Below are 27719 nucleotides of genomic sequence, written 5' to 3'. Positions count from 1 at the left end.
CAGATGAATTCCTGGAAGCAAATGCTACTTGAATCATCTACCCTTACTCAAGATGGCTAGAAATGCTAAGGGGGTGTTTTTCTCGGCAAAATGAAGTGTGGAGATATGGATGGGTGGGGGGAGATTTAAAAAGGAATGAATTGCAGGGAAATTGGAAAGGAAATATTGATTTGTGGTGCTCAGAATCAGTGTAGTTCCGTGTTAACCCCTCGCCCTCCAGAGGATTTCCCCCCCTTCCTGACCATTTTTTGCAATACGGCGCTGCGTTACTTTACGCGGTCGTGCAACGCTGCACCCAAATGAACTTTACGTCCTTTTTTTCCCACAAATTGAGCTTTCTTTCGGTGGTATTTGATTGCCTGTGCGGTTTTTATTTTTTTCGCTATAAATAAAAAAAAACCCACAATTTTGAGAAAAAAACAACATTTTGGACTTTTTACTATAAAACATGTCCAGTAAAAAAAATTCAAATATCAAATTTCGTCATAAATTTCGGCCAAAATGTATTCTGCTCCGTGTCTTTGCTGAAAAAAAATCCCGATACGTGGAAATTAATTGGTTTACATGAAAGTTATAGCGTTTACAAATGGCGGTTCATATACTGGAATTTTTTTTTTTTTACTAGTAATGGCGGCGATCAGCAACTTTTAGCGGGACTGTGGCGGGCATTCTGACACTGTGGAGGAACTAACTTGGTGTCATTGACATCCCCAGTGACACCAATACAGTGATCAGTGCTAATAGCACTGACACTACTAATGGCACTGGGCAGGAAGGGGTTAATATGAGGGGCAATCAAAGGGTTAACTGTGTGCTGGGAGTGTTTTACAAGAGGGGTGTGTGCTTCACTGTAATCACACTGATCAGGATGGCTGTGCTGTGCAGTGTGCTCGAGCTGACAGGGAGGAAGACTGTTTGTAAACAAAATAGTCTTCCTCCAGGGGCGGACTGACAACTCATGGGGCCCCCGGGCAATAGGGGATCATGGGGCCCCTGTGTCCTTGCCCAAACTCAAAAAAGCATATGAAAAAGGTACCAGGGGCATCTCATGGGGCCCCTTACTGACCCCGGGTCCTCGGGCAGTGCCCGAGTTTCCAAATGGTCAATCCGCCCCTGTCTTCCTCTTCGTTGGTGATTGTCAGTAATCACCGGGCGCCAGCGTGAAATTACCATCCGGGACCTGGTGATTGACATCAGCGACCGCAAATGGCGGCACGGGTAGGACCAGGGGCGGATTGACAACTCATGGCGCCCTCGGGCAATAGGGGATCATGGGGCCCCTGTGTCCTTGCCCAAACTCAAAAAATCCTATGAAAAAGGTACCAGGGGCATCTCATGGGGCCCCCTACTGACCCTGGGCCCTCGGTCAGTGCCCGAGTTTCCAAATGGTCAGTCCACCCCTGGGTAGGGCACACGCACCCTCTATGTGATTCTGTGCACAGGTGCCACTTTGTAGCAGTATACCTGCTATAGCGCGGTCTTTACACGGTTAAAGGTATAGGACGCAATAATGGCATTTAAGCATGCGCTCAGTGAAAGTCCACCTTACCGATATACTGCGGCGTCCCACACAGGCTCTTATATACCGTCCCGTCTTCAATTTTCTGGGCAAGGCCAAAGTCGATGATCTTGATCTTGGGGTGCGGCACGTCCTTCTCTAGCAGCATTATGTTCTCAGGCTTTACGGGAGGGAAACGGGATTGTTAAGGACCAACAGGCACCCAAAGGGTTAAACCATCCCATTTAAAGAGACCCTGTCACCAGATGAGCATTTAACATGCACTACATTGCCAAACGTATTGGCCTGCCTGCCTTTACCTGCCCATGGACTTTAAGCCCTCTCCTACCGGGCACTTATACCCCCTTCCTGCCCAGGCCACTTTTCAGCTTTCAGCACCGTCGCACTTTGAATGACAATTGCGCGGTCATGCAACACTGTACCCATGTGACATTTTTATAATTTTTTTTAGACAGATAGACCTTTATTTTGGTGGTATTTAATCACCTCGGGGTTTTTCATTTTTTTGCGAAACAAACCAAAAACAACTGAAAATTTTGAAAAAAAAAGTTTTTTCTTAGTTTTTGTTATAACATTTTGTAAATAAGCGATTTTTCTCCTTCACTGATGTGTGCTAATGAGGCTGCAGTGATGGACACTGATAGGTGGCACTGATAGGTGGCACTGATGGGCACTGATAGGTGGCACTGATGGGCACTGATAGGTGGCACTGATGGGCACTGATGAGGAGGCACTAGTAGGTGGCACTGATGGGCATTGACAGGCATCACTGATGGGCACTGAAAGGCAGCACTCATATATGGCACAGATAGGTGGCAATGACTGGCACTGATAGGCAGCACTGTTAGGCAGAACTGACTGGCACTGAAAGGCAGCTCAGAAGGGCACTGATATGTGGCATTGATGTGGCACCAGGGGCGGACTGACAACTCATGGGGCCCTCGGACAATAGGGGATCATGGGGCCCCTGTGTCCTTGCCCACACTCAAAAAAGCCTATGAAAAAGGTACCAGGGGCATCTCATGGGGCCCCCTACTGACCCCGGGCCCTCGGGCAGTGCCCGAGTTTCCAAATGGTCAGTCCGCCCCTGTGTGGCACTTACGGGCACTGACAGGTGGCACTGCTGGGGCTGCACTGATGAACAGTGTAGATGTCCCCTCCGCGGAATGCCGATTACCAGCTCTCCTCTCCTCTATCAGCGTGACAACTCGAGAGGAGAGAAATGCCGATAACCGGCATTTCCCCATTTACATGCGTTCAGCTGTTATTGGACACAGCTGATCACATGACCGAGCCGACATCTTCGGCTCTTTCCACTGATCGGTGATCCGGTGTGTCCGAGGGGCACAGCGCACCAGCGATCGCCGCGCACTCCCAGAGCCGTGCATGCGCGGTTAGAGTGGGAGGACGTCATATGACGTCCTCCCAGAACGAGAGAACCGCCTTGCGCCCTTCATTTCCTTATATGACGGGCCGGAGGCGGTTAATGGCGTCCCAGTCTCAATCCGGCCATACTCGGGTCGAATTCCGAAATAATTTTCTTTTGAAAACCTTTTCTAAGAATTTTAATTCGAATTTTGCACCATTAGTGGGCCTCAGCATTGGCCGATTTTCGAGCGACCATCGAATTTGAGAGATTGGGCATGTTGGAAATTTTTTGAAATGATCAATGATGGGAGAATCGTGCGGGAAATGTAACCGAAAAACAAATGAGCGCGAGCCACAAAAATCTGTTTCACACCCATGGAATGCAAATACTTGGAATCGCAGTGAGTTTTGCGATCTGTTTCGGGGGTGTCGTTATTTTAACCACTTCCAGTCCGGACACTTTCTCCCCCTTCCTCTCCAGGCCAATTTTCAGCTTTCAGCGCTGCCACACTTTTAATGAAAATTGCGCGGTCATGCAACACTGTACCCATATGAATTTTTCAGCATTTTTTTGAAACAGATAAAACTTTATTTTGGTGGTATTTATTCACCACTGGGATTTTTATTTTTTTTACTATGTAAATGAAAAAGTCCAAAAATTTTGAAAAAAAGTGTTTTTTTTTTTAATAAAATTTTGCAAATAAATAATATTTCATCATAAATCTTGGCCAAAATTTATTCCGTTATTTTTTTAGTAAAAAAAAAAAATCCAAATTATTTTATAACCAAAAATTATAATTTTTAAACATTTTTTTTTTACATTTTTATTTTATTTTTTTTATATTATTATTTTTTATTTTATTTTTTGCTATATAAATGAAAAAGTCCCAAAATTTTGAAGTGTTTTTCTTATAAAAGTTTGCAAATAAATAATCTTTCTTCATAAATCTTGGCCAAAATTTATTCAGTTATCGTTTTAGTAAAAACAAAAAAAAATAACCTGAATTCGTTTCTAACCAAAAATTATAATTTTTCTAAATTTTTTTTTACATTTTTATTTAATTTTTTTATAGTATTATTATATAATTTTTTTTTAACATACTGTCACCTTAGCAGTACAGTGTCACCATAGTGACACTGTACCACTTGTGGGGGGTGATGAAGATTTTTTTTTTTTTTATTTTACACTGATTGCTTTTACACCCATAAAGGCTGTAAAAGCAATCATTTCTCTTTCTCTCTGTCTGCATTCTTGCAGCCATTGAGAAATACTGTGTGAGCTGTGATTGGTCACAGCTTATCACATGGTACAAGGCTGTTGTGACTGGCACTGTACCATGTGATCTCGGTGATGATTCACAGATTTCACACGTAGTAAGCAATGATGTCAGAAGTGACATCTTGCTTACTACTCTCCATGTGATCACTGATTGGCCAATCAGTGATCACATGACCGGGACCTCACACAGAGGTCCCGTACAGCAATTGGTGTCCGGAATTTTTTATTTTTTAATTTACATATTTTATTAAATTTTCAAAATTTCAAATTTCTACAAACAAACCATAAACAAATAAACATTTAAAACTACCGTAGATTAAATTGTCATGCTGTGTCTGGAATTTGCACCTTTTCTAAGAATTTTCGAATTACGCACCATTAGTGGGCTTCAGCTTTGGCCGAATTTTCGAGCGATTTTCGAGCGACCATTGAATTTGAGTGATCGGAATTTTTTTGAAAATCGAACAAATTTCTAATCAAGGATGGGAGAATTGTGCGGGAAATGTAACCAAAAAACAAATGAGCGTGAGCCGTGACCTGGAAAGAAAAGAAGATTCCCGGCCACAACAATTCTTTTCACACCCGTGCAATACTTTTAATCGCAGTGCGTTTTGCGATCTGTTTCGGAGTGTCGTTGTTCAAACATGGACACCCGTACCAGATCGCATGGACGCCGTGCGATGGCAATGCGTTGCAAGAAACACATTTCCCGCACCACACTAGTGTGAAACCAAGTCTTAGTCGCCGGTCACACCGCTGCGGTTTAAAATCGCACAATTTTTGTGCGATTTCTGAAGACTTGATTGCTGCTTGTGAAGATTTTCAACGATTTCGTGCAATTTTCGGCGCGATTTCCATTATATTCCATGGATGTGAAATTGCAATAAACTGCAGGAAAAGCAAGGCAAGAACTACTTTAGAAATGGCGCCGCGGCAAATCGCATGTGTTAAGACATCGGCATTCACATTCATTAGATGCGATTTCAATTCGCAAAATCGCAGCGGTATGACTTGGCACTAAGTTGGTGACAGGGTCTCTTTAACACCTGATACGGTGGAGTTCCTAGCATGGCCAGTAGATGGCGGCAAAGCTCAAAAAAAAAAAGTTACCTTGAGGTCAAAGTGTGCGATATGTCTAGCATGCATATAGGCCACGCCTTTCAGTATCTGCTCCATGAATTCTATGGCGTCCTCCTCGGACAGGGCCTCTTTCTCTGCTATGAAGTCAAACAGCTCGCCGCCTCTTATCCTGTAGATAAAAAAATGGAGAACAGAAGAGTCAGATGGGATTTGCACTCGTGACCCGAAGGGGGCGCTGCGAAGCAATTCTTGGAGCCTTTCATTCTTATATATTGGATAAACAAGCAGAAAAAAAAAAAAAAAGTTCAGCAATAATTAGTGGTCTCCAAACTGTGGCTCGGGGGCCGAACGCAGCCCTTTGCTTGCTTTTAGCTGGCCCTTGGAGCACAGCTTCATTCACTGACACCAACAATGGGGCACAAACAGGGGCAGACTGACAACTCATGGGGCCCCGGGGGAATAGGGGATCATGGGGCCCCTGTGTCCTTGTCCAAACTCAAAAAAGCCTATGAAAAAGGTACCAGGGGCATCTCATGGGGCCCCCTACTGACCCCTTGCCCTCAGGCAGTGCCCGAGTTTCCAAATGGTCAGTCCGCCCCTGGGCACAAATCTTTCCAATGACACCAATGTTGGGACAAAATTCCTACCAATAATGAGGCACAATTCCTCCCAATGACACCAACGATGGGACACAATTCCTCCCAATGATACAAATGATGGGACACAATTCCTTCCAATGACACCAAAGTTGGGGCAAAATTCCTACCAATAATGGGGCACAATTCCTCCCAATAACACCAATAATGGGGCACAATTCCTCCCAATAACACCAATAATGGGGCACAATTCCTCCCAATAACACCAATAATGGGGCACAATTCCTCCCAAATGACGGCTACAGCGCAGTTGTCCAGTTCTGGGAGGGCGTCATATGAATTTACACAGCTCTGAAAAAGGGGCAGGGAGCTGAAGTTACATTGGAGAGGAGAGGTCTGAGAGCTGGCTGGAGGAAAGGGACACCCCCCCCCCCCTTTCCTCCACACCACACACAGGAACAGAGCTGAGGCTGTCAATCACAGGCTGTGAGCTGGAGCTCCCTCCCCTGTCACTACACACTGCAGAGCTCAGTGAATGGTGAATGCGGGGTCCGGGGAGAGCGGATATAGTGAATGCAGGGTCCAGGGAGACCAGATATAATGAATGCAGGGTCCGGGGAGACCAGATATAGTGAATGCAGGGTCCGGGGAGCGCAGATATAATGAATGCAGGGTCCGGGGAGACCAGATATAGTGAATGCAGGATCTGGGGAGACCAGATATAGTGAATGCAGGGTCCAGGGAGAGCGGATGTAGTGAATGCGGGGTCCGGGGAGACCGGATATAGTGAATGCGGGGTCCAGGGAGACCAGATATAGTGAATGCGGGGTCCAGGGAGACCAGATATAGTGAATGCAGGGTCCGGGGAGACCAGATATAGTGAATGCAGGGTCCAGGGAGAGCGGATACAGTGAATGCAGGGTCCGGGGAGACCGGATATAGTGAATGTGGGGTCCGGGGAGACCAGATATACTGAATGCGGGGTCCAGGGAGAGCGGATATAGTGAATGCAGGGTCCGGGGAGACCAGATATAGTGAATGCGGGGTCCGGGGAGAGCGCATGTAGTGAATGCAGGGTCAGGGGAGACCAGATATAGTGAATGCAGGGTCCGAGGAGAGCGGATATAGTGAATGCAGGGTCCGGGGAGAGCGGATATAGTGAATGCAGGGTCCGGGGAGAGTGGATATAGTGAATGCAGGGTCCGGGGAGAGCGGATATAGTGAATGCAGGCTCCTGGGAGAGCGGATATAGTGAATGCGGGGTCCAGGGAGAGCGGATATAGTGAATGCGGGGTCCGGGGAGACCGGATATAGTGAATGCGGGGTCAGGGGAGAGCGGATATAGTGAATGCAGGGTCCGGGGAAACCAGATATAGTGAATGCGGGGTCCGGGGAGAGCGGATATAGTGAATGCAGGATCCGTGGAGACCAGATATAGTGAATGCAGGGTCCGGGGAGACCAGATATAGTGAATGCGGGGTCAGGGGAGAGCGGATATAGTGAATGCAGGGTCCGGGGAGACCAGATATAGTGAATGCGGGGTCCGGGGAGAGCGGATATAGTGAATGCAGGGTCCGGGGAGACCAGATATAGTGAATGCGGGGTCCGGGGAGACCGGATATAGTGAATGCAGGGTCCTGGGAGAGTGGATATAGTGAATGCAGGGTCCGGGGAGAGCAGATATAGTGAATGCAGGCTCCTGGGAGAGCGGATATAGTGAATGCGGGGTCCGGGGAGAGCGGATATAGTGAATGCGGGGTCCGGGGAGAGCGGATATAGTGAATGCGGGGTCCGGGGAGACCGGATATAGTGAAAGCAGGGTCCGGGGAGACCGGATATAGTGAAAGCAGGGTCCGGGGAGAGCGGATATAGTGAAAGCAGGGTCCGGGGAGAGCGGATATAGTGAATGCAGGATCCGGGGAGACCAGATATAGTGAATGCGGGGTCCGGGGAGAGCCGATATAGTGAATGCAGGATCCGTGGAGACCAGATATAGTGAATGCAGGGTCCGGTGAAAGTGGATATAGTGAATGCGGGGTCCGGGGAGACTAGATATAGTGAATGCGGGGTCCGGGGAGAGCAGATATAGTGAATGCGGGGTCCGGGGAGAGCAGATATAGTGAATGCGGGGTCCGGGGAGAGCAGATATAGTGAATGCAGGGTCCGGGGAGAGCGGATATAGTGAATGCAGGCTCCTGGGAGAGCGGATATAGTGAATGCGGGGTCCAGGGAGAGCGGATATAGTGAATGCGGGGTCCGGGGAGACCGGATATAGTAAATGCGGGGTCCGGGGAGACCGGATATAGTGAAAGCAGGGTCCGGGGAGACCAGATATAGTGAATGCGGGGTCCGGGGAGAGCGGATATAATGAATGCAGGGTCCGGGGAGAGCGGATATAGTGAATGCGGGGTCCGGTGAAAGTGGATATAGTGAATGCGGGGTCCGGGGAGACTAGATATAGTGAATGCAGGGTCCGGGGAGAGCAGATATAGTGAATGCAGGGTCTGGGGAGAGCAGATATAGTGAATGCAGGGTCCGGGGAGACCAGATATAGTGAATACAGGGTCTGGGGAGAGCAGATATAGTGAATGCAGGGTCCGGGGAGACCAGATATAGTGAATGCAGGGTCCGGGGAGACCAGATATAGTGAATGCAGGGTCCGGGGAGAGCAGATATAGTGAATACAGGGTCTGGGGAGAGCAGATATAGTGAATGCAGGGTCCGGGGAGACCAGATATAGTGAATGCAGGGTCCGGGGAGAGCAGATATAGTGAATGCAGGGTCCGGGGTTTAATAGCACTTTAATTTCCCATCCTATATTAGGCAGCATTCACACTATAGCAGTATGCGAGCGCATGAAAAATTGTGTGATTTTGCCTCCATTCGTGAAACGTGCAAAAAAAAGTGACATCCATTTTAATGGCATCCCAATGCTGGCAAAATTGAGCATGAGCTACTCGTTTGTCGTGAGTTGGGAAGCCCCCCCCCCCCAAAAAGCTGAAGCTGCGTGTCATTTTTGAATGGGCCCCTAAAACAAAGCGGTCTCTTCCCGTCATGAGGATTTCTGTGTTTCCAGAACGTTCCATCCATCCGCGAACAAACCCAGAAGATCGCGTCATCTCTCACCGATGTAAACAGCGCCTCTTTCAGGATTAGGAGATATAAAAGTAAATCCCGTGAATAACCATTTCCATCTCCAGAATGAAAAGGATGGCCTCCCCCTCTCTTACCCAACAATGATTAATGGCCTCTACAAACCACATGCAGCTGTGTGCAGAGCCAGCCGCCCGGCCTACATCGGCCACAGAGCCTCGGCGGATTGCGGCTTGGCCAGCTTGAACCGTGAAGGTGGCTGAAGATGAACAGCTGGGATTTCGTAAGACTGAAGACGTGTAAACACGTCTGTGTCCCACTTCTCCGTTCTTATATAACATCGGCCAGCGCCGTTTTAACACAAATCCCCGAACGGTAATCACACAGCGACCAAAGTTACATCTTTCATCAACATCTGGAGTCCTATAAAAAAAAAATTGAGCGGATGTGTAAAAGCGAAAGCTGGCCATACACATTACAAACTAACTGCACAATCTTTAGATCTGCCGTTGATTGTGTAGTTTATGGACCTGATTGGATATATACTGAGTAGACCATATAAGGGCTCATGTGAACAGATGTGGAAAAAGGAAAGAAAGAAAGAGAGAGAAAGAGAGAGAAAGAGAGAGAAAGAGAGAGAAAGAAAGGAGGAGAGAAAAAAGGAGGAAAGAAAAAGAAAAGGGAAAGAAAGAAAGAAAGAAAGAAAGAAAAGAAAGAGAAAAGAAAAGAAAGAGAAAAGAAAAAGGGAGAGAAAAGAAAAAGGGAGAGAAAAGAAAAGGGAAAGGAAAGGAAAGGGAAAGAAAAAGGAAAAGGAAAATAAAAAAGAAAGGTAAAGGAAAGGAAAAAGGAAAAGAAAAAAAAGGAAGAAATGGAAAAGAGAAAAGAAAAAAAGGAAGAAAAGAAAAAAAGGAAGAAAAGGAAAAAAGAAAAGAAAAAAAAGGAAGAAAAAGGAAAAGAGAAAAGAAAAAAAGGAAGGAAAGGAAAAGAAAGGAAGAAAAGGAATAGAAAGAAAAGGGAACGAAAGGGAAAAGGAAAGGAAAAAAGGAAAGGAAAAGAATATAGAAAAGAAAGGAAAAAGGAAAGAAAAGGAAAGTAAAAAGGAAATAAAGGAAGGAAAGGAAAAAAAGAAAAAAAAAAGAAGGGAAAGGAAAAGAAGAAATCTGCATCTGATGGCCTGCGTATTACATTTCCATGCGTACAGTGTACAGCATACACAGCAAACATTGAAGGAAAGAGTCCTCTGCACCCTAGCAACATAAGGATGCTAGGCAGCCAATCTCATCTGCATCCTAGCAACAGAGGATGACCAGTGGCTTCCTGGCTTCCAGAGGATGCTAGGAGGCAGAAGCTGTCGGCATCATGACGACAGAGGATGATAGGTTGCTTCCTCGCACACCGGCTGTACGCACGTATACATTTGTGCTAACCTTTACATGTATATAGTGTACAGCATAGAAAGAACATGTAGTCTATTGCAGTACAGGGCTGCATCCTAGCAACAGAGGACATAAGGTGGCAATAGCCATCTGTATCCTAGCAATCCCGTTGCTACAATTCAAGCAGCTTCCTCAAGGAAGACTGCTGGTGTCCCTTCTTTCTTAGGACCCAGAGGGCTTTTTATTCACCTCCGCCCTAACAACAGAGGGGACTTAGGTGTCAGAAAGGTGTCTGCGTCTTAGCAACAGAGAATGATAGGTGGCTTCCGTGAGAAGCCACCTGTGTTCTAGCAATAGCGGACGATGGACAGCGAAGGCTGCCTGCATCCTAGCAACCCTGTTGCTAGAGTGCAGGAAGATTCTCAAGCAAGCCATTTGCACTCTACCAACCGAAGGACGCTAGGTGGCAGAAACTGTCTGTGTCTTCGCCAAAAAAGAGGGTGATAGGTTGCTTCTTTGAGCATTCATGCTAACCCTTACATGCATATAGCGTACAGCATACAGAGCAAATGTACTCTATTGGACTACAAGAGCTGCGTCCTAGCAACAGAGGATGCTAGGTGGCAATAGCCATCTGTGTCCTAGCAATCCCGTTGCTACAATGCAGGCGGCTTCCTCAAAGAAAAGCTGCCTGCATCCTAGAAACCCTGTTGTTAGGATGCAAAAGGTTTCTCAAGCCGCCTGCGCTCTAGCAACCAAAGGATGACAGAGGCTGTCTGCGTTCTAGCAATATTGGACAATCAGTGGCTTCCTTGGTTCTAGCAATGGAAGACGCTAGGTCGCAAAATCAGCTAAGGTTCCACTCTGCAAAGCTCAGCAAGAGCTGATTGGAGGGAAGGAACACGCCACCCTTCACACAGCACACAGGAACAAAGCTGAGGCTGCCAATCACAGGCTGTGTGCTGCAGCTAAGCCCAGTGCTTCTACTAGGCAAACTAGGCAGCCGCCTAAGGTGCACCACCGCCTAGGGGCACCTGGGTGTAGCACAGGCTGGCACTCTCTCTGTGTGGCCTATGGACCTCTTGTATGAATTCTTAATTTCTCTGCAGAGTCCCCCTCTCCTCATACACAGGGAATGATGAGGGAATGATAGGATCTTTACAATTGTCTCACAGCCTGTCCACACACATGACCCATTTGGTGTCTGGGGCCAGTGTAGCATCTAAGCTGAAGCTCCTTCCAGTGTTCCTCTCAGACTCAGTCCCTACTGCAAGCCGGCTGGTGGCTGTTGATCACTGTGGAGTTTTGTAACTCTCTTTTTTTTGTTGTTTTGTTTCTCTGTCTGGTTAATAAAGTTACTTTATATTTAGAGAATATAGATTTTATCTTTAATATTGGTGCCGGTGGCATCTTACAGCACTTATTTTTGCAAAATAAAAGAGCAAATTCAGCAGTTTTGTTGACTTAATATTTTCTGCTGTTTTTAAAAAATGTTATTAATTTTTTTTGGGGGGGGGAGGGGCAAGTAGCTGGTCTTGCCTAGGTCGCAAAACAGTCTAGTTCCGGCCCTGGCTGCAGCTCCCTCCCCGTCACCCTTTTGTCTCTTGGTGTCAGGCAGCAGAGAGAAACGAAACTTATTGCTCTGGATTGTGACAGGCACACACTATAGAGGGATAGGCTTTGTTCATATTTCATGTCTGAGTTTTACAACCACTTTAAATCAAAATGAAGCTCCCCGGCCTCTTTAAACGGGCCAATTCCGCATGCGCTCCTTCCAGTGTTCCTCTCAGACTCAGTCCCTTACTACAAACCGGCTGGTGGCTGCTGATCACTTGGTGTAAAGAAAACCTGTCAAAAGTGAATCTCTCAGATAGCAAAGGAATGAGGCAGCAGAGAGAAATTACACTTATTGCTCTGGATTGTGACAGGCACACACTATAGAGGGATAGGCTTTGTTCATATTTCGTGTCTGAGGTTTACAACCACTTTAACTCAAAATGAAGCTCCCCGGCCCCTTTAAATAGCCCAATTCCTCATGAACATCATTTGTTACAAATCACGCCAAGATTCTCTGAATCCTCCGGGTTTTTTTTTTTTTCTTCATTTTTAGAAAACTGAAGCAGGAGATTTTTATGTACCGCTGTAAAAGAAATGTTATGATTAAGGATGGCTTTATAATTGTTTCTGGAACAGCCGGGGAGCAAGAAATGGAACTTTTTTGTTGCAGGCACAGATCAGCCGCTCGAACAACAAAGCGGAGGGCAAGAGTCCAAGATGATGAAAAGAGGAGCTGGCAAGACACAGAGCAAAAAGGGAGAGGTAAAAATATGAGCCATGTTCTACAGAAAAGAGGATGTTACTGCTCCGTATTCCAGGGATAATACACAGCATGGCCAAAAGCATCCGGAACCCTTTAACCCCTCAAGAGGATTTAGCCCCCCGTACTAAAGACAGGCCAGGTAGGAGAGAGTACGCAGCTCTGCACGCCATACGCACCACTGAACGCTGCACAAAGCGCACCGCTGAACTCTGCACTCTGTACACAACAAACTCAAACTCTGCACTCTGTACACAACACACCCCTGAACTCTGCACTCTGTACACAACACACCCCTGAACTCTGCACTCTGTACACAACACACCCCTGAACTATGCACTCTGTACACAACACACCCCTGAACTCTGCACTCTGTACACAACACACCCCTGAACTCTGCACTCTGTACACAACACCCCTGAACCCTGCACTCTGTACACAACACACCCCTGAACTATGCACTCTGTACACAACACACCCCTGAACCCTGCACTCTGTACACAACACACCCCTGAACTCTGCACTCTGTACACAACACACCCCTGAACCCTGCACTCTGTACACAACACACCCCTGAACCCTGCACTCTGTACACAACACACCCCTGAACCCTGCACTCTGTACACAACACACCCCTGAACCCTGCACTCTGTACACAACACACCTCTGAACCCTGCACTCTGTACACAACACACCCCTGAACTCTGCACTCTGTACACAACAAACTCAAACTCTGCACTCTGTACACAACACATCCCTGAACTCTGCACTCTGTACACAACACACCCCTGAACTCTGCACTCTGTACACAACACACCCCTGAACTCTGCACTCTGTACACAACACACCCCTGAACTCTGCACTCTGTACACAACACACCCCTGAACCCTGCACTCTGTACACAACACACCCCTGAACCCTCCACTCTGTACACAACACACCCCTGAACCCTGCACTCTGTACACAACACACCCCTGAACCCTCCACTCTGTACACAACACACCCCTGAACTCTGCACTCTGTACACAACACCCCTGAACCCTGCACTCTGTACACAACACACCCCTGAACCCTGCACTCTGTACACAACACACCCCTGAACTCTGCACTCTGTACACAACACACCCCTGAACTATGCACTCTGTACACAACACACCCCTGAACTCTGCACTCTGTACACAACACACCCCTGAACCCTGCACTCTGTACACAACACACCCCTGAACCCTCCACTCTGTACACAACACACCCCTGAACCCTGCACTCTGTACACAACACACCCCTGAACCCTCCACTCTGTACACAACACACCCCTGAACCCTCCACTCTGTACACAACACACCCCTGAACTCTGCACTCTGTACACAACACCCCTGAACCCTGCACTCTGTACACAACACACCCCTGAACCCTGCACTCTGTACACAACACACCCCTGAACTCTGCACTCTGTACACAACACACCCCTGAACTATGCACTCTGTACACAACACACCCCTGAACTCTGCACTCTGTACACAACACACCCCTGAACCCTGCACTCTGTACACAACACACCCCTGAACCCTGCACTCTGTACACAACACACCCCTGAACTCTGCACTCTGTACACAATACCCCTAAACTCTGCACTCTGTACACAACACACCTCTGAACCCTGCACTCTGTACACAACACACCCCTGAACTCTGCACTCTGTACACAATACCCCTAAACTCTGCACTCTGTACACAACACACCCCTAAACTCTGCACTCTGTACACAACACACCCCTGAACTCTGCGCTCTGTACACAACACACCCCTGAACCCTGCACTCTGTACACAACACACCCCTGAACTCTGCACTCTGTACACAACACACCCCTGAACCCTGCACTCTGTACACAACACACCTCTGATCTCTGTACACAACACACCTCTGAACTCTGTACACAATACACCTCTGAACTCTGTACACAATACACCTCTGAACTCTGTACACAATACACCTCTGAACTCTGTACACAACGCACCCCTAACCCCTGCACTCTGTACGTAGCACACCCCTAAACCCTGAATTGTGTACATAGCATATCTAATCGTGAGCTCTGCACAACCAGCCCTCTGACAGCAACCATACTACGAATGCAGCTCGCAATTGATTTGAGTTTGACACCCCTGCTTTAAAGAGAATTTATAGCCTTTTTTCAAGATTTTTTAAATTTATATGTAAAAGAAACTAGAATGATATAAATGTTGTCTCAAATGTCCAGTTAATGCTGGTAACAAAATGACAACAGTAAGATAAAAAGGCACCAACGCGTTTTGGGAACATTAATGACCACAACCTACATGCATCAGAGATACTCGTGCACTAGTTTTTTGTTTTTTTAGATAGAGTCCTTCAGGAAGCCTTGTAAAAAATGTAATGTCCATAATTTGGGCACATGTGCCCTACAAAATGTGAGCTTATGGAAAAACATGATACTTCTCCTTTCATACAGCAGACACAAACTATTATGGCTGTCTTAGCCTGAGGAGTTCTCTTGTTCAGACACACCTGCCAAAGGGTTGGAAACATAGCGTGTACCGAGCTGAACATGTTGGTGCCCACAGCATTGCAGTGTAGAAGGCAACATCTGGACTGCGGTTGGGTGTAGTCTTCTACTGCTAGGAGGCAGAACCATAAACACCATAGGAGTGTTCTAAATATGGTCCAAATACCCCACAAATCTGAGCACCAGGTGCTTTTGAACATCAAAGCCGATCTGAAGGTGTCTTACATGTCCATATCAGAGCCAGGTCATACTGTGCAGCCTACATGGAGCCACAAAGCAACCGCGGCAAACTGTTCCCATTGGTTCCTTGCTTCTTTTGTTATGAAGAGACCGCCTATCGTTAGGTCACGTAACAGAAAGACTTTCCTTAGGAACAAATGGGATTTTTCTACCCATGCACAGGAGAAGCAATGCTCTGGCAAGAAGAGTTTGCAGCATCGGCTATGCTTCTCCAGGTGGGCCACACAGCGCAGATCTGGCATGTGCCTATAGTCCAGTACTTTGCGGTAGTGTCGAAATTGGGTTGGTTACCTAAAGTGTAATTCTAAAAACGTATAGTATTCTTTTAAAGCTGAAATCTAGCTTAACCCCACCCCACCCCTTAGTCAATCCACCATCCCCATAATTCACATTGAATAAATACTCTTGTGGGCCCTACATCGATATATTTCTTAGTCAAGGGTTGGTCCAAACCTGATTTTGTTCTTGATGGCTTACTTTTGGTATATATTATGGTATATAGTATACGGTATAGTGCTATAATGGTCAACCTGGTTGTATTCCATAGATGACTCTCAATCTATGCTTACTTATCATATTATTATTATTATATTATTATTATACAGTATTTATAAAGCGCCAATAGTTCGCTCAGCGCTGTACATTACAAAGGGGGACAGAACATGTGACAGAACAATACCAATACAATGCAAAACATGAGGGGATTGAGGGCCCTGCTCCTTGGAGCTTACAATCTAGGAGGGAGGGGATAGTGGTACAGGAGGAGATAGCTGTTGGGGATGGAGTGGTAGGAAGAGTGGAGGAGGTCAGCAAGTTAGCAGGGGGTGGGGTAGGCTTCCCTGAAGAGATGGGTTTTCAGGGTGCGCCTAAAGGAGAGGAGAGTAGGTGATAATCTGATGGGTTGGGGCAGGGAGTTCCAGAGGATGGGTGACACCCTGGAGAGGTCCTGGAGGCGGGCATGGGAGGAGGAGACCAGGGAACTAGAGAGAAGGAGGTCTTGTGAGGAGCGGAGTGTGCGTGCTGGGCGGTACTTGGATATTAGGTCAGTGATGTAGTTCGGGGCAGTATGGTGGACGGCTTTGTACGTCAGTGTTAGGATTTTGAATTTGATCCGTTGCGCAATCGGAAGCCAGTGGAGGGATTGGCAGAGGGGGGGTGGCGGAGATGGAGCGGTTGGTGAGGTGAATGAGTCTGGCAGCCGTATTCAGGATGGACTGAAGCGGGGATAGCCAGCGGTGAGGCAGGCCAGTGAGGAGGGAGTTGCAGTAGTCGATTCGTGATATGATGAGGGAGTGGATGAGCTGTTTAGTGGTTTCTGGGGTTAGGAACGTGAGGATTTTGGCGATGTTGCGGACGTGGAGTCTGCACGAGTTTGTGAAAGATTGGACTTGGGGCTGGAAGGATAGGTTGGAGTCCAGAATGACACCAAGTACTCTGGCCTGCGGGGCGGGTTTGATATGTAGCCTTGTCTAGATGTAGTTGCCATCATGGCATCAAAGATTGTGGAACTATTGTTCTTGTATTTCTTTTTATGTTTTTTGGAAAAATTATTTCAATAAAAATTATTGAAATAGATAAATATCCTAAAAAATACCTTTTATATACTTTTAAACCTGTCTTCATCAGGTCCATTGGGTAATATCAAGGGTCTTTCCTCCTCTTTTTCAATGGCTGTGGTGGACAGTCTTTCTTCTTGGAATGAATGGTGCTCATATAATGGCAAGTGAGTGCCGCTCAGTCCAAGAGCACTGTGAGCCGAGCCTGCATGATGACATACCCCCAAGAGGTGGGTCAATGACAGCTTGGACCTACCGGAAGTGGATCGGATGAAACTGGTCATCATACAACCAGGGAAAAGGCAACTTCTAGTAGCGGAGTGAAAATACTGCAGGAGACCACACCAGATTAGAGCTTTTTTGTTTCCATTTTTGTAGATTTAAGGCAGTATCATGGTCACTTCAAAATCGTTTATGTTATTTAACCCTAAAGGTCCCATAAGTTGACAACAACTGTGAAAGCTATAGAGCAGCTTTCTTCAACTAGGGTTTCATGGAACGCTAAGGTTTTTCTAGAGTTTCTGGAGCAATGAGCAACTTCTTCCTCTCAGATGAGTAATCCACTGATACCAATGATCTTTTAGCTATCTGTAAGGGAAAGGGATTCACACTGACCACCAATGTAAGGGACATTCTTCCCACTGACCACCAATGTAAGGAACAATCTTCCCACTGACCTCCAATGTAAGGGACATTCTTCCCACTGATCACCAATGTAAGGGACATTCTTCCCACTGACCTCCAATGTAAGGAACATTCTTCCCACTGATCACCAATGTAAGGGACATTCTTCTCACTGATCGCCAATGTAAGGGACATTCTTCCCACTGAGCCCCAATGTAAGGGACATTCTTCCCACTGAGCCCCAATGTAAGGAGCATTCTTCCCACTGACCACCAATGTAAGGGGCATTCTTCCCACTGACCACCAATGTAAGGAACATTCTTCCCACTGATCGCCAATGTAAGGGGCATTCTTCCCACTGACCACCAATGTAAGGGGCATTCTTCCCACTGACCGCCAATGTAAGGGACATTCTTCCCACTGACCGCCAATGTAAGGGACATTCTTCCCACTGACCGCCAATGTAAGGGACATTCTTCCCACTTACCACCAATGTAAGGGACATTCTTCCCACTGACCACCAATGTAAGGGACATTCTTCCCACTGACCACCAATGTGAGGGACATTCTTCCCACTGACTACCAATGTAAGGGACATTCTTCCCACTGACCACCAATGTAAGGGACATTCTTCCCACTGACCACCAATGTAAGGGACATTCTTCCCACTGACCACCAATGTGAGGGACATTCTTCCCACTGACCTCCAATGTAAGGAGCATTCTTCCCACTGACCACCAATGTAAGGGACATTCTTCCCACTGACCACCAATGTAAGGGACATTCTTCCCACTGACCACCAATGTGAGGGACAATCTTCCCACTGATCACCAATATAAGGAGCATTCTTGTCAATGACCATCAATGTAAGGAACATTGTTCCCAGTGATCATCATACTAATGTACTGGGAGGTCTAGATATAGTGATTTTTTAGCGGGAGTTCCCTGAGCCTGGAAAGCTATTTCAAGGGTTCATCTCTGTTGGGACGTTTGAGAAAAGCTTCTGTAGAGGCTCTGTGCCTTAGCTGGGTCACTATGGCTTCTTCAGGTTTATCTGGCTTTGGTTTACCACACAATCTGGGGTTCCCTGAGCCTGGAAAGTTATTTCAAGGGTTCCTCTCTGTTGAGAAGGTTGAGAAAGGCTTCTGTAGAGGCTCTGTGCCTTAGCTGGGTCATCATGGCTTCTTCAGTTAATCTAGTTTAGGTTTACCACACAATCTGGCCATGCGATCTCTGTACAAATCAACTTCAGATCTACCAAAATGATGCAATATGAAGACCTATCCCATCAATTTATATCCCAATCAGTCAGGCTGTTGTACTACATACTTGATGGTAGATCGAAAGGAGGTTGTACAATGAGATTGTGGTGAGCTCTAAGTAGGGAAAACAAGCAACCCGTCTAGAACAGCGGCCATTACTCACAGTTCCAGGATGAGCACCATCTCGGCCTTGCTGGCGAAGACGTCGTACAGCTTCATGACGTTGGGGTGCTCTAACTGCTGGAGAATGAAGACTTCTCGCTCCACCTGATCGCGGTCCTGGCCAAGGCGGCTCCCTTTACATTTGCGGGTCTTTATGAACTTTCCCGCGTACAGGGACCCCGTGCTCTTCTCTTTGCATTTCCTCACCTCGCCGAAGTGACCACTGCAGATAGAGGAAACCATCAGAGAGATAAGAATGGGAAACCACTGAGAGCTTTTTCATAGGACATACAAAATGGTGTCAGCAGTTGCTGTGGATGAGATCGGTGTGTTTTAGTGAACCTCTCAATCGACGCTAAATGGTAGGTAGGTACATCGTAAATCTCTCAAAAATGTCCCATCATCCTCAGATACAAAAGCCAAATACCAACCCACAGCTAAATACATTCCATTGTATCAAAATAAAAAGGTGGGCAAACTCGTACGTTTTATTTTCTCTAGAACATAGCTAGAGCCTGAGCAAAAAAGCCTGTCCCCTGCCAGCGGGCTGCATAGAAGGACCGTTGCTCTGTGTGGAAGCAGTGGTCTCTCTGCAGAGGTGTAACATACCACCTGTTGGGTCAGAGCTAGAGATCTTCAATCAGCAAAGCACGTGCCTCCTTGCTAAGTAAGACCCAGGGGCTGACTGACCATTTGGAAACTCGGGCACTGCCTGGGTCTTTGGTCAGTAGGGGGCCCCATGAGATGCCCCTGGTATCTTTTTCATAGGCTTTTTTGAGTTTGGGTAAGGACACAGGGGCCCCATGATCCCCTATTGCCCGGGGGCCCCATGAGTTGTCAGTCCGCCCCTGATAAGACCTATAACTGCAGTCGGCAAAGCGTATGCTCTCTGCTCTAGTTCTCAGTGACTCAGCAGGGGGCGCCTCAGACCTCTGTAGAGAGGCCACTGTTTCCACACAGGGAGCAAGAAGTCTTCTCTGCAGCATTGCTGGTGGGAGACGGGCTTTTTAACTTTGCTGCTGAGGTTATAAAGTGTTACTAAAACCACATCAGTACAATCAGTCTGTAGATGCAGTAAAGCATGCTTGTTATACTCACTGTGGAACCTAAGGGGTTAATCCTCTGCATTGTGTAAAAAGGCTGTTTGATCCTGTCTTTTCTGCCTCTCCTTTTGTTGAAATGACCACCTGATACAGACTGATTCTGTAGTCACATGCACATGCTCAGTTTGGCGTGTATTGCTAGAGAGGTTTTTTTTTTTCTTGGGAGAGTGCATGTGATCAGCACAGGGCCAATCAGCACTGTCCAGACAGAGGTCAGGGGTTCTGCATCCTCCTAGAGTCTGCTCTGATCCTCTCCTTCTTCCCCAGTCCCCAATTCATCTGCTGATAGTACAGAGCCCTAGGAGACACTCTGCATATACTCAGTTTGGTGTGTATTGCTAGATACTTTTTTTTTTTTCTTGAGAGGGTGCATGTGATCAGCACAGGACCAATCAGCACTGTCCAGACAGAGGGTCAGGGGTTATGCAGCCTCATAGGACAGTCAGAGGAGAATGAAAACTCCTCCTACAAGATTAACCAGTGTTAAGCTGGACACTGATAGAAGTCACAAGACTGCTATATATTGCTGATGAGAAAAGGTATTTAGCAGCTTATATTTACTAAAATAATTGCATTTCTATGTTCTGTGTACTGTAGGAGAGCGGATATAGTGAATGCAGGATCCGGGGAGAGCGAATATAGTGAATGCAGGGTCCGGGGAGACCAGATATAGTGAATGCAGGGTCTGGGGAGACCAGATATAGTGAATGCAGGGTCCAGGGAGATTTGATATAGTGAATGCGGGGTCCAGGGAGACTAGATATAGTGAATGCAGGGTCCGGGGAGACCGGATATAGTGAATGCAGGGTCCGGGGAGACCGGATATAGTGAATGCAGGGTCCGGGGAGACCAGATATAGTGAATGCAGGGTCCGGGGAGAGCGAATATAGTGAATGCAGGGTCCGTGGAGAGCGGATATAGTGAATGCGGGGTCCAGGGTGACCGGATATAGTGGTTACAGGTACTTACATAGCGCAGTCAATTTACGCAGCGCTTTATGTCTGTGTTTGTATACAGTGGGGATCGAAAGTTTGGGCACCCCAGCTAAATATTTGTATTAATGTGCATAAAGAAGCCAAGGAAAGATGGAAAAATCTCCAAAAGGCATCAAATTACAGATTAGACATTCTTATAATATGTCAACAAAAGTTAGATTTTATTTCCATCATTTACACTTTCAAAATAACAGAAAACAAAAAAATGGCGTCTGCAAAAGTTTGGGCACCCTGCAGAGTTAATATCTTGTACTCCCCCCTTTGGCAAGTATCACAGCTTGTAAACGCTTTTTGTAGCCAGCCAAGAGTCTTTCAATTCTTGTTTGAGGTATCTTTGCCCATTCTTCCTTACAAAAGTCTTCCAGTTCTTTGAGATTTCTGGGCTGTCTGTCACGCACGGCTCTTTTAAGGTCTATCCATAGATTTTCAATGATGTTGAGGTCAGGAGATTGTGAAGGCCATGGCAAAACCTTCAGTTTACGCCTCTTGATGTAATCCCCCGTGGATTTCGAGGTGTGTTTAGGATCATTATCCATTTGTAGAAGCCATCCTCTCTTTAACTTCAGCTTTTTCACAGATGGCATCAAGTTACCATCCAAAATTTGCTGAAATTTTATTGAATCCATTTTTCCTTCTACTCGTGAGATGTTCCCTGTGCCACTGGCTGCAACACAACCCCAAAGCATGATTGATCCAACCCCATGCTTAACAGTTGGACAGAGGTTCTTTTCATTAAATTCTGTGCCCCTTCTTCTCCAAACGTACCTTTGCTCATTCCGGCCAAAAAGTTCAATTTTAACCTCATCGGTCCACAGAACTTGTTTCCAAAATGCATCAGGCTTGTCTATATGTTCATTTGCAAAGTTCAAACGATGATTTTTGTGGTGAGGACGTAGAAGAGGTTTTCTTCTGATGACTCTTCCATGAAGACCATATTTGTACAAGTATCTCTTTATAGTGGAATAGTGTACCACAACTCCAGTGTCTGCCAGATCTTTCTGGAGGGATCGTGCAGTCAAACGTGGGTTTTGAATTGTTTTTCTCACAATCCTGCGAGCTGTTCTGTCTGATATTTTTCTTGGTCTTCCAGATCTTGCTTTAACTTCCACTGTTCCTGATGACTGCTATTTCTTAATTACATTCCGAACAGAGGATATTGACATCTGAAAACACTTTGCTATCTTCTTATAGCCTTCTCCAGCTTTGTGAGCGTCAACTATTTTCAGTTTCAGTTTTCTAGACAACTGCTTAGAAGAACCCATGGTGCTGATTGTTGGGGCAAGGTCAGATGAGTCTGGGCATTTAAAACCTTTGAGATTGACATCACCTGGTCTTCCCAGACGATGATTGAGAACAATCCATGACACTGGCAGGTCTCAGCTTTGCAAAGGGGGCAGTGCATGCTATAAATTCTGCAGTGTGCCCAAACTTTTGCAGACGCCATTTTTTTGTTTTCTGCTATTTTGAAAGTGTAAATGATGGAAATAAAATCTAACTTTTGTTGACATATTATAAGAATGTCTAATCTGTAATTTGATGCCTTTTGGAGATTTTTCCATCTTTCCTTGGCTTCTTTATGCACATTAATACAAATTTTTAGCTGGGGTGCCCAAACTTTCGATCCCCACTGTATATATATATATATATATATTTATTTATTTATTTATTTTTTTTCACATCATACACGAACCCTCAAGGAGCATACAATTAAGGTCCCTAACTCACATTCATACATACACATACTAGGGCCAATTTAAACAAGAGCCAATTAACCTACCAGCATGTCTTTGGAGTGTGGGAGGAAACCCACGCAGGCACAGGGAGAACATGCAAACTCCAGGCAAGGGGGTGCCATGGTTGGGATTCAAACCAACTACCTTAGTACTGCCATATGGAAGTGCTAACCACTTGGCCACTGCGCTGCCTAACACTTTCAGGATTTGAGGCAGAACTCTTGCTGATAGCGTTGGTCTCTGAGCAACAATCAAAATCCATTCTATTTCTGAATCATTTGATCATCATAACATTCAATCATGCTGATCACATTGGTTGGTTTACAAAACAAACCCACTGGCTTAGCTTGCATTGTGCCTCATATAGAAAATAGAAACATAATTTTCATTTAAAATATATATATATATATTTATTTATTATGAGCTATTTAAAAGACATTTTCAAATGTGTAAGCAGATAATTTTTCAAACATAGCACCAAATAAAAGCTTTATAAGTCCGTATACAATATTTAGGCAGGAAAATTAGTCAGATAGATAATATCAAGTTACTGGCCCATACTAGTGAAGGGATGGACGCTGCTCAACCGACCCCAGGAGTCTAATGTTAAGGAAAGGACTCAACCTCTGTACTGGTCACACCCTCTGACGTGCTTCACCCCACCCAACGGGGCTTGGCCACAGAGGTAGTCAGTCACAGAGGTGACTATTTCTGTGGCCAAGCCCAAGGAGATGAGGGAGGTGGACAGAAGGAAATCTTGAGAGGATCCAGATGATGGAAAAGGCTCTGGAGAAGTCCTGATGGCAAGCATGGGAGGAAGTGTTGAGGGAGCTAGAGAGCAGGAGGTCTTGGGTAACTCCAGGGAATGGGAGAAGATCTGAAGACAATCTGGAGGCTAGCATGGGAGGAGGCAGGGGCGGACTGACAACTCATGGGGCGCCCGGGCAATAGGGGATCATGGGGCCCCTGTGTCATTGCCCAAACTCAAAAAAGCCTATGAAAAAGGTACCAGGGGCATCTCATGGGGCCCCCTACTGACCCAGGGCCCTCGGGCAGTGCCTGAGTTTCCAAATGGTCAGTCCGCCCCTGGGAGGAGGTGATTTGGGAGCTAGAGAGACAAAGTCTTGAGAGGATCCAAAGGATTGAAGAGGCTCTGGAGACGTCTTGGAGGCAAGCATGGGAGCTAGATAGCAGGAAGTCTTGGGAGTCTCCAGAGGATGGTAGGTCTTGGGAGGTGCTAGACTCAATCAGTTGAAGATGGAAGAAGCTCTTGAGTAACTGTGGAGATGAGCATGGGAGGAGGTGATGAGGAAGCTAGAGAGCAGGAGATCTTTGAAAATGCAGAGAGATCGGTTTTGGATTTTATTTCGAGACAAAGTAGTCATGTAGCTTGAGGCAGAGTCGTGGAAAGTTTTGTATGTTGTTAGTATTTGGAGTTTTATTCCTTTTTCAATCAGAAACCAACGGAAGTCCTTGCAGAGGGGGTTGGTAAACACTGAGCGGTCAAGGTGAATTAGACTGCCAGTAGCATTCAGGTCTCCATTGCTGAGCACCCCGTTTACCACTTTTTTTGTGTTTGTGCAGTTTGGACTTGTTTATAGCATGTAAGCTACAAATCGCATTACGTCAAATTTTAATACATGCCATGAATTCTCTTTTGAACACTTGCAGCCTTTTTTCAAGAACATAGACTCACTCTGGAGACAACAAGACCCAGAGTCTGAGGTAATCACCAGGCAACATCGCATTAATCAAAGACATACACGTAGATTTTGCCTCGCCAGAAACGTATTCATAAATGTTCTTTTATTAGTGAGAGATCCGTATTCCTATATTTCCCCAGTGCAGACAAGGGAATTAAATTATTGAGTAGTTTATACATAATTCAGAGGTTCTAGGCTATACGATTGCTAATGAATCACAGAACTCCGGAGGACTGAAAGCTCTGACTCAATGAATTCATTTCATACTATATGAAGTTAGTTGCTAACTGTTTGAAGCAAAGTATTCATTAGGTTCCATCAAATGGTGCTTAGAAATTAAAGGGGCCTACCAGCCAAACGGAAGAGGCGCCTTGCTTAAAACAGAACTCCGGTCATATTCTTTTTGTTTAGGATTTAGTGCTGAAGATTTCGAACCCCTTTTAGCATTTTATTGCTGCTGGTGTTCCTACTAGAAGTATTTTCATTGTCTTCCTGTCCAAGTGGCCACAAAACAATTAAGAGGAAATATCTCAAGTGGGTTTTTGACCTTATTGATGCTGCTGACTTCCTGTTTTTGTGACCACAGCAGCAAGAAAAAGATCTAAACTAGACACAAGGGCAGCAAATAAAAAATTTACAATCAGGCCCTGTAGGCTTGTCCCTGAAGGTGGCAAAGCCCTCATTGTTGTTGGTCATCTTTTTTTTTTTCTAATTAATCATAAATCTTCAACTGCAACTATTCAAGCTCAAAAATTGACTATGGTCCCGTACCAGAAATCTGCCTTTGAACTGCTTTGCCAACAACGGCCGGGCGCCCCAGGCCTTATTTCCCTTCTTTATGCAGCTTTGAATAGATGCTCACCGCATACTTCTCTTTCATATGTCGTTCAGTGGGAGTGTGACCTGGGAGTGGCCGTGGATCCGGAGGACTGGAATAAGGCCTGGTCACTCATAGCTAAATGCTCATTTAATACAACCACGCTGGAGGCAGCCTATAAGGTATTGTTTCGCTGGTATTGGGTTCCGGCTCGGTTGGCCTGGGCTAACCCTGCCTGTAGTGATCAGTGTTTTCGGGGTTGTGGCCATCGTGGAGATGTATTGCATATCTGGTGGTCATGCCCGAGACTGTTTCGTTTTTGGTCTCGTGTGTTTGGCCTCCTTTTCACCTTGTTCCATCTCTCCATCCGCCGGGATGCTCGGTATGCTTTGCTTCATTGCCCCATACCGGGCCTCTTGGCTCATCAGCAGAAGTTGGCTTCCTATCTGTTTTTATCGGCCACTAGAACAATTGCTCAGGCCTGGAAGAGTCCGTTTGTCCCTCTTCAGGGGGTGCGGGATCGTATGACCACTATGATGCTCAACGAACAGATGTTGAGTATCCGCAACGACTCCCAACATAAATTTTTGAAAATATGGGAGCCGTGGTTGCAATATGCCTTTCCCACTCTCTCCCCGGCTAGTCTGGGGATGTAATGGCGTTCGGTATTGGCGCTCTTGGACCCCTGCCCCTCCCTTTTTGTTTTTTTTTTCTCTTTCTTTTCTTCCCCTCTTTCTTCTTTTTTCATTCTCTCTCTGTTTTGGTGTGACTGGACAGCTGCATTTAGTTGTTATAGTCAGTTACAGTAATGTTTTGTAACTTATGTGCCATTGATAGCCTCTGCGTGGGCGTACCTTTTGCCCTGTTGGCATTAGAGCACCGTTTTTCTTTTTTTTTTTATTTTGCATTTTTTTTATCTGTGCAATTGATAGCCCCTGCGTGGGTGTGTTTTATTGCCTCTCTTTTATACTGTTTAAAAATTAATAAAAAACATTGAAATAGAAAAAAATTGACTATGGGACCCATCACTCCAAGCTTCAAACATCTCAATCCAGTACAGGCATGCCAGGAACCATTCTCTGGAGCCCATCCATGCTCAATGTACATATGCTGAGAAGGAAAGGCTGCATATTGATGACGTGACCAGTTTAAGTGGATTTATTTGGCCATACGACCCATGTAGCAAGTACCCACTTGGAGATCCCTCTTGATGCATTTCACTCTTGTGTTTAATCCTAGAGATTCAAGTGTTCCCAGAACCTCACTGAAGATAGATGAAGTATCACTTCAGCCCACATTTTTTGCATTGCTACAGAGGGGAGGGATTAGAATCTCTGTCAGGTTTTATTGTTTAATAGGAAGATAGAGGTTTGTGGAGCAATGTATCTCTTGGTCTGTATAAGAATCCCCAACTGAGTATTCATCTGATGTGGAATCATTGACTGAGATCTGGTTTTAAGTGAGACCACAAGTGTCAGGAGGAAAGCACCACTCTGACCGAATTCAAGAAAATTCCCAGTTAGACTAATCGGTAACAATGTTTCTAGAAATCTTCCGGGATGGCAAGCCTACTTCTCCACTGGCCAGGCCAAAATACTCCCCTTCCTCTAAGAAGCTAAGGACCTTTAGAACTGCTGAAAATACATTGGCTTTTTGGTGAACATGAGTATCAAAATAAGTAACTTTCTCCAGTCATCTCCTAGGACGTCAGGCCTACTTCCCCCATTGGCCTCTCTGGCTAGGTGTAAATCCTCCCCTTCCTCTAAGAAGCTATAACATGAACCCTTGGCTTTCTCCAAATCCTCGTCCTCTACAGTTTGAGTCGAAGAAGGGCCCTGCAACCCCCAAAGGGTCGAGAAGTGTCCTCCTTTGTGATAACGTTCCTACCAGGGCTCTGTCCACTGCCAGTACTTTGCATGGCCGCAGAAGTGCACGTTGGTGAAAATCTATGCGCATTGGCACACAGACGCAAGCCAGAACACGCATGCGCACTGGGGCATAGTTACGCACGCATTGGTTCAGTTTGGCGCCAGATGGCCTTTATTAGGAGGCCCATCACTCCCTCAAATTTCTGGTTGATCTCTGGCTCCACAGTACCTTTGTCCGTGTTCTCTTGCTATTGTGATTTCCTGTTACCGATTTGGCTTGCTCCTGGACCTGTCTTCTCTGCCTGACTCCTGACCTGACCCTGGCTTGGCTAACGGATATTCTCACCCGCTATATTCTGTGCATGATCCCAGCTATCCTATTGACTATGTCTGCTCCAATCTCCACCTGGCACTTGACCTTGGCTTTGAACCAACTATCCTGTGGTCCTCTGTTTCCCTGAAGGCTTGCATACCTCTCACGGGCGCCAC

At 46.1% G+C, this 27719-nt stretch overlaps 1 protein-coding gene across 2 annotated transcripts in view; it reads right to left on the bottom strand.

The window, feature by feature from the left end:
• Positions 1-27719, bottom strand: part of LOC149428481 (death-associated protein kinase 3-like) — a 62473-nt gene that overhangs the window by 7007 nt on the left and 27747 nt on the right. For both annotated transcript variants that reach the window (XM_089667352.1, XM_089667351.1), the window contains 3 exons: positions 19013-19234; positions 5277-5415; positions 1550-1679 (listed from right to left, as the gene is read on the bottom strand). In XM_089667352.1, the coding sequence (XP_089523478.1) occupies positions 1550-1679; positions 5277-5415; positions 19013-19234 (491 nt within the window). The remainder of the gene's footprint in view (positions 1-1549; positions 1680-5276; positions 5416-19012; positions 19235-27719) is intronic.

This window comes from Staurois parvus, unplaced genomic scaffold (genome assembly GCF_062004578.1).
Source record: "Staurois parvus isolate SC_StPar_1 unplaced genomic scaffold, SC_StPar_1.0 ptg003206l, whole genome shotgun sequence".
Taxonomy (NCBI): Eukaryota; Metazoa; Chordata; class Amphibia; order Anura; family Ranidae; genus Staurois; species Staurois parvus.
The sequence above is the reverse complement of the archived record's forward strand: the minus strand, read 5'-3'. Positions and strand labels throughout refer to the sequence as shown.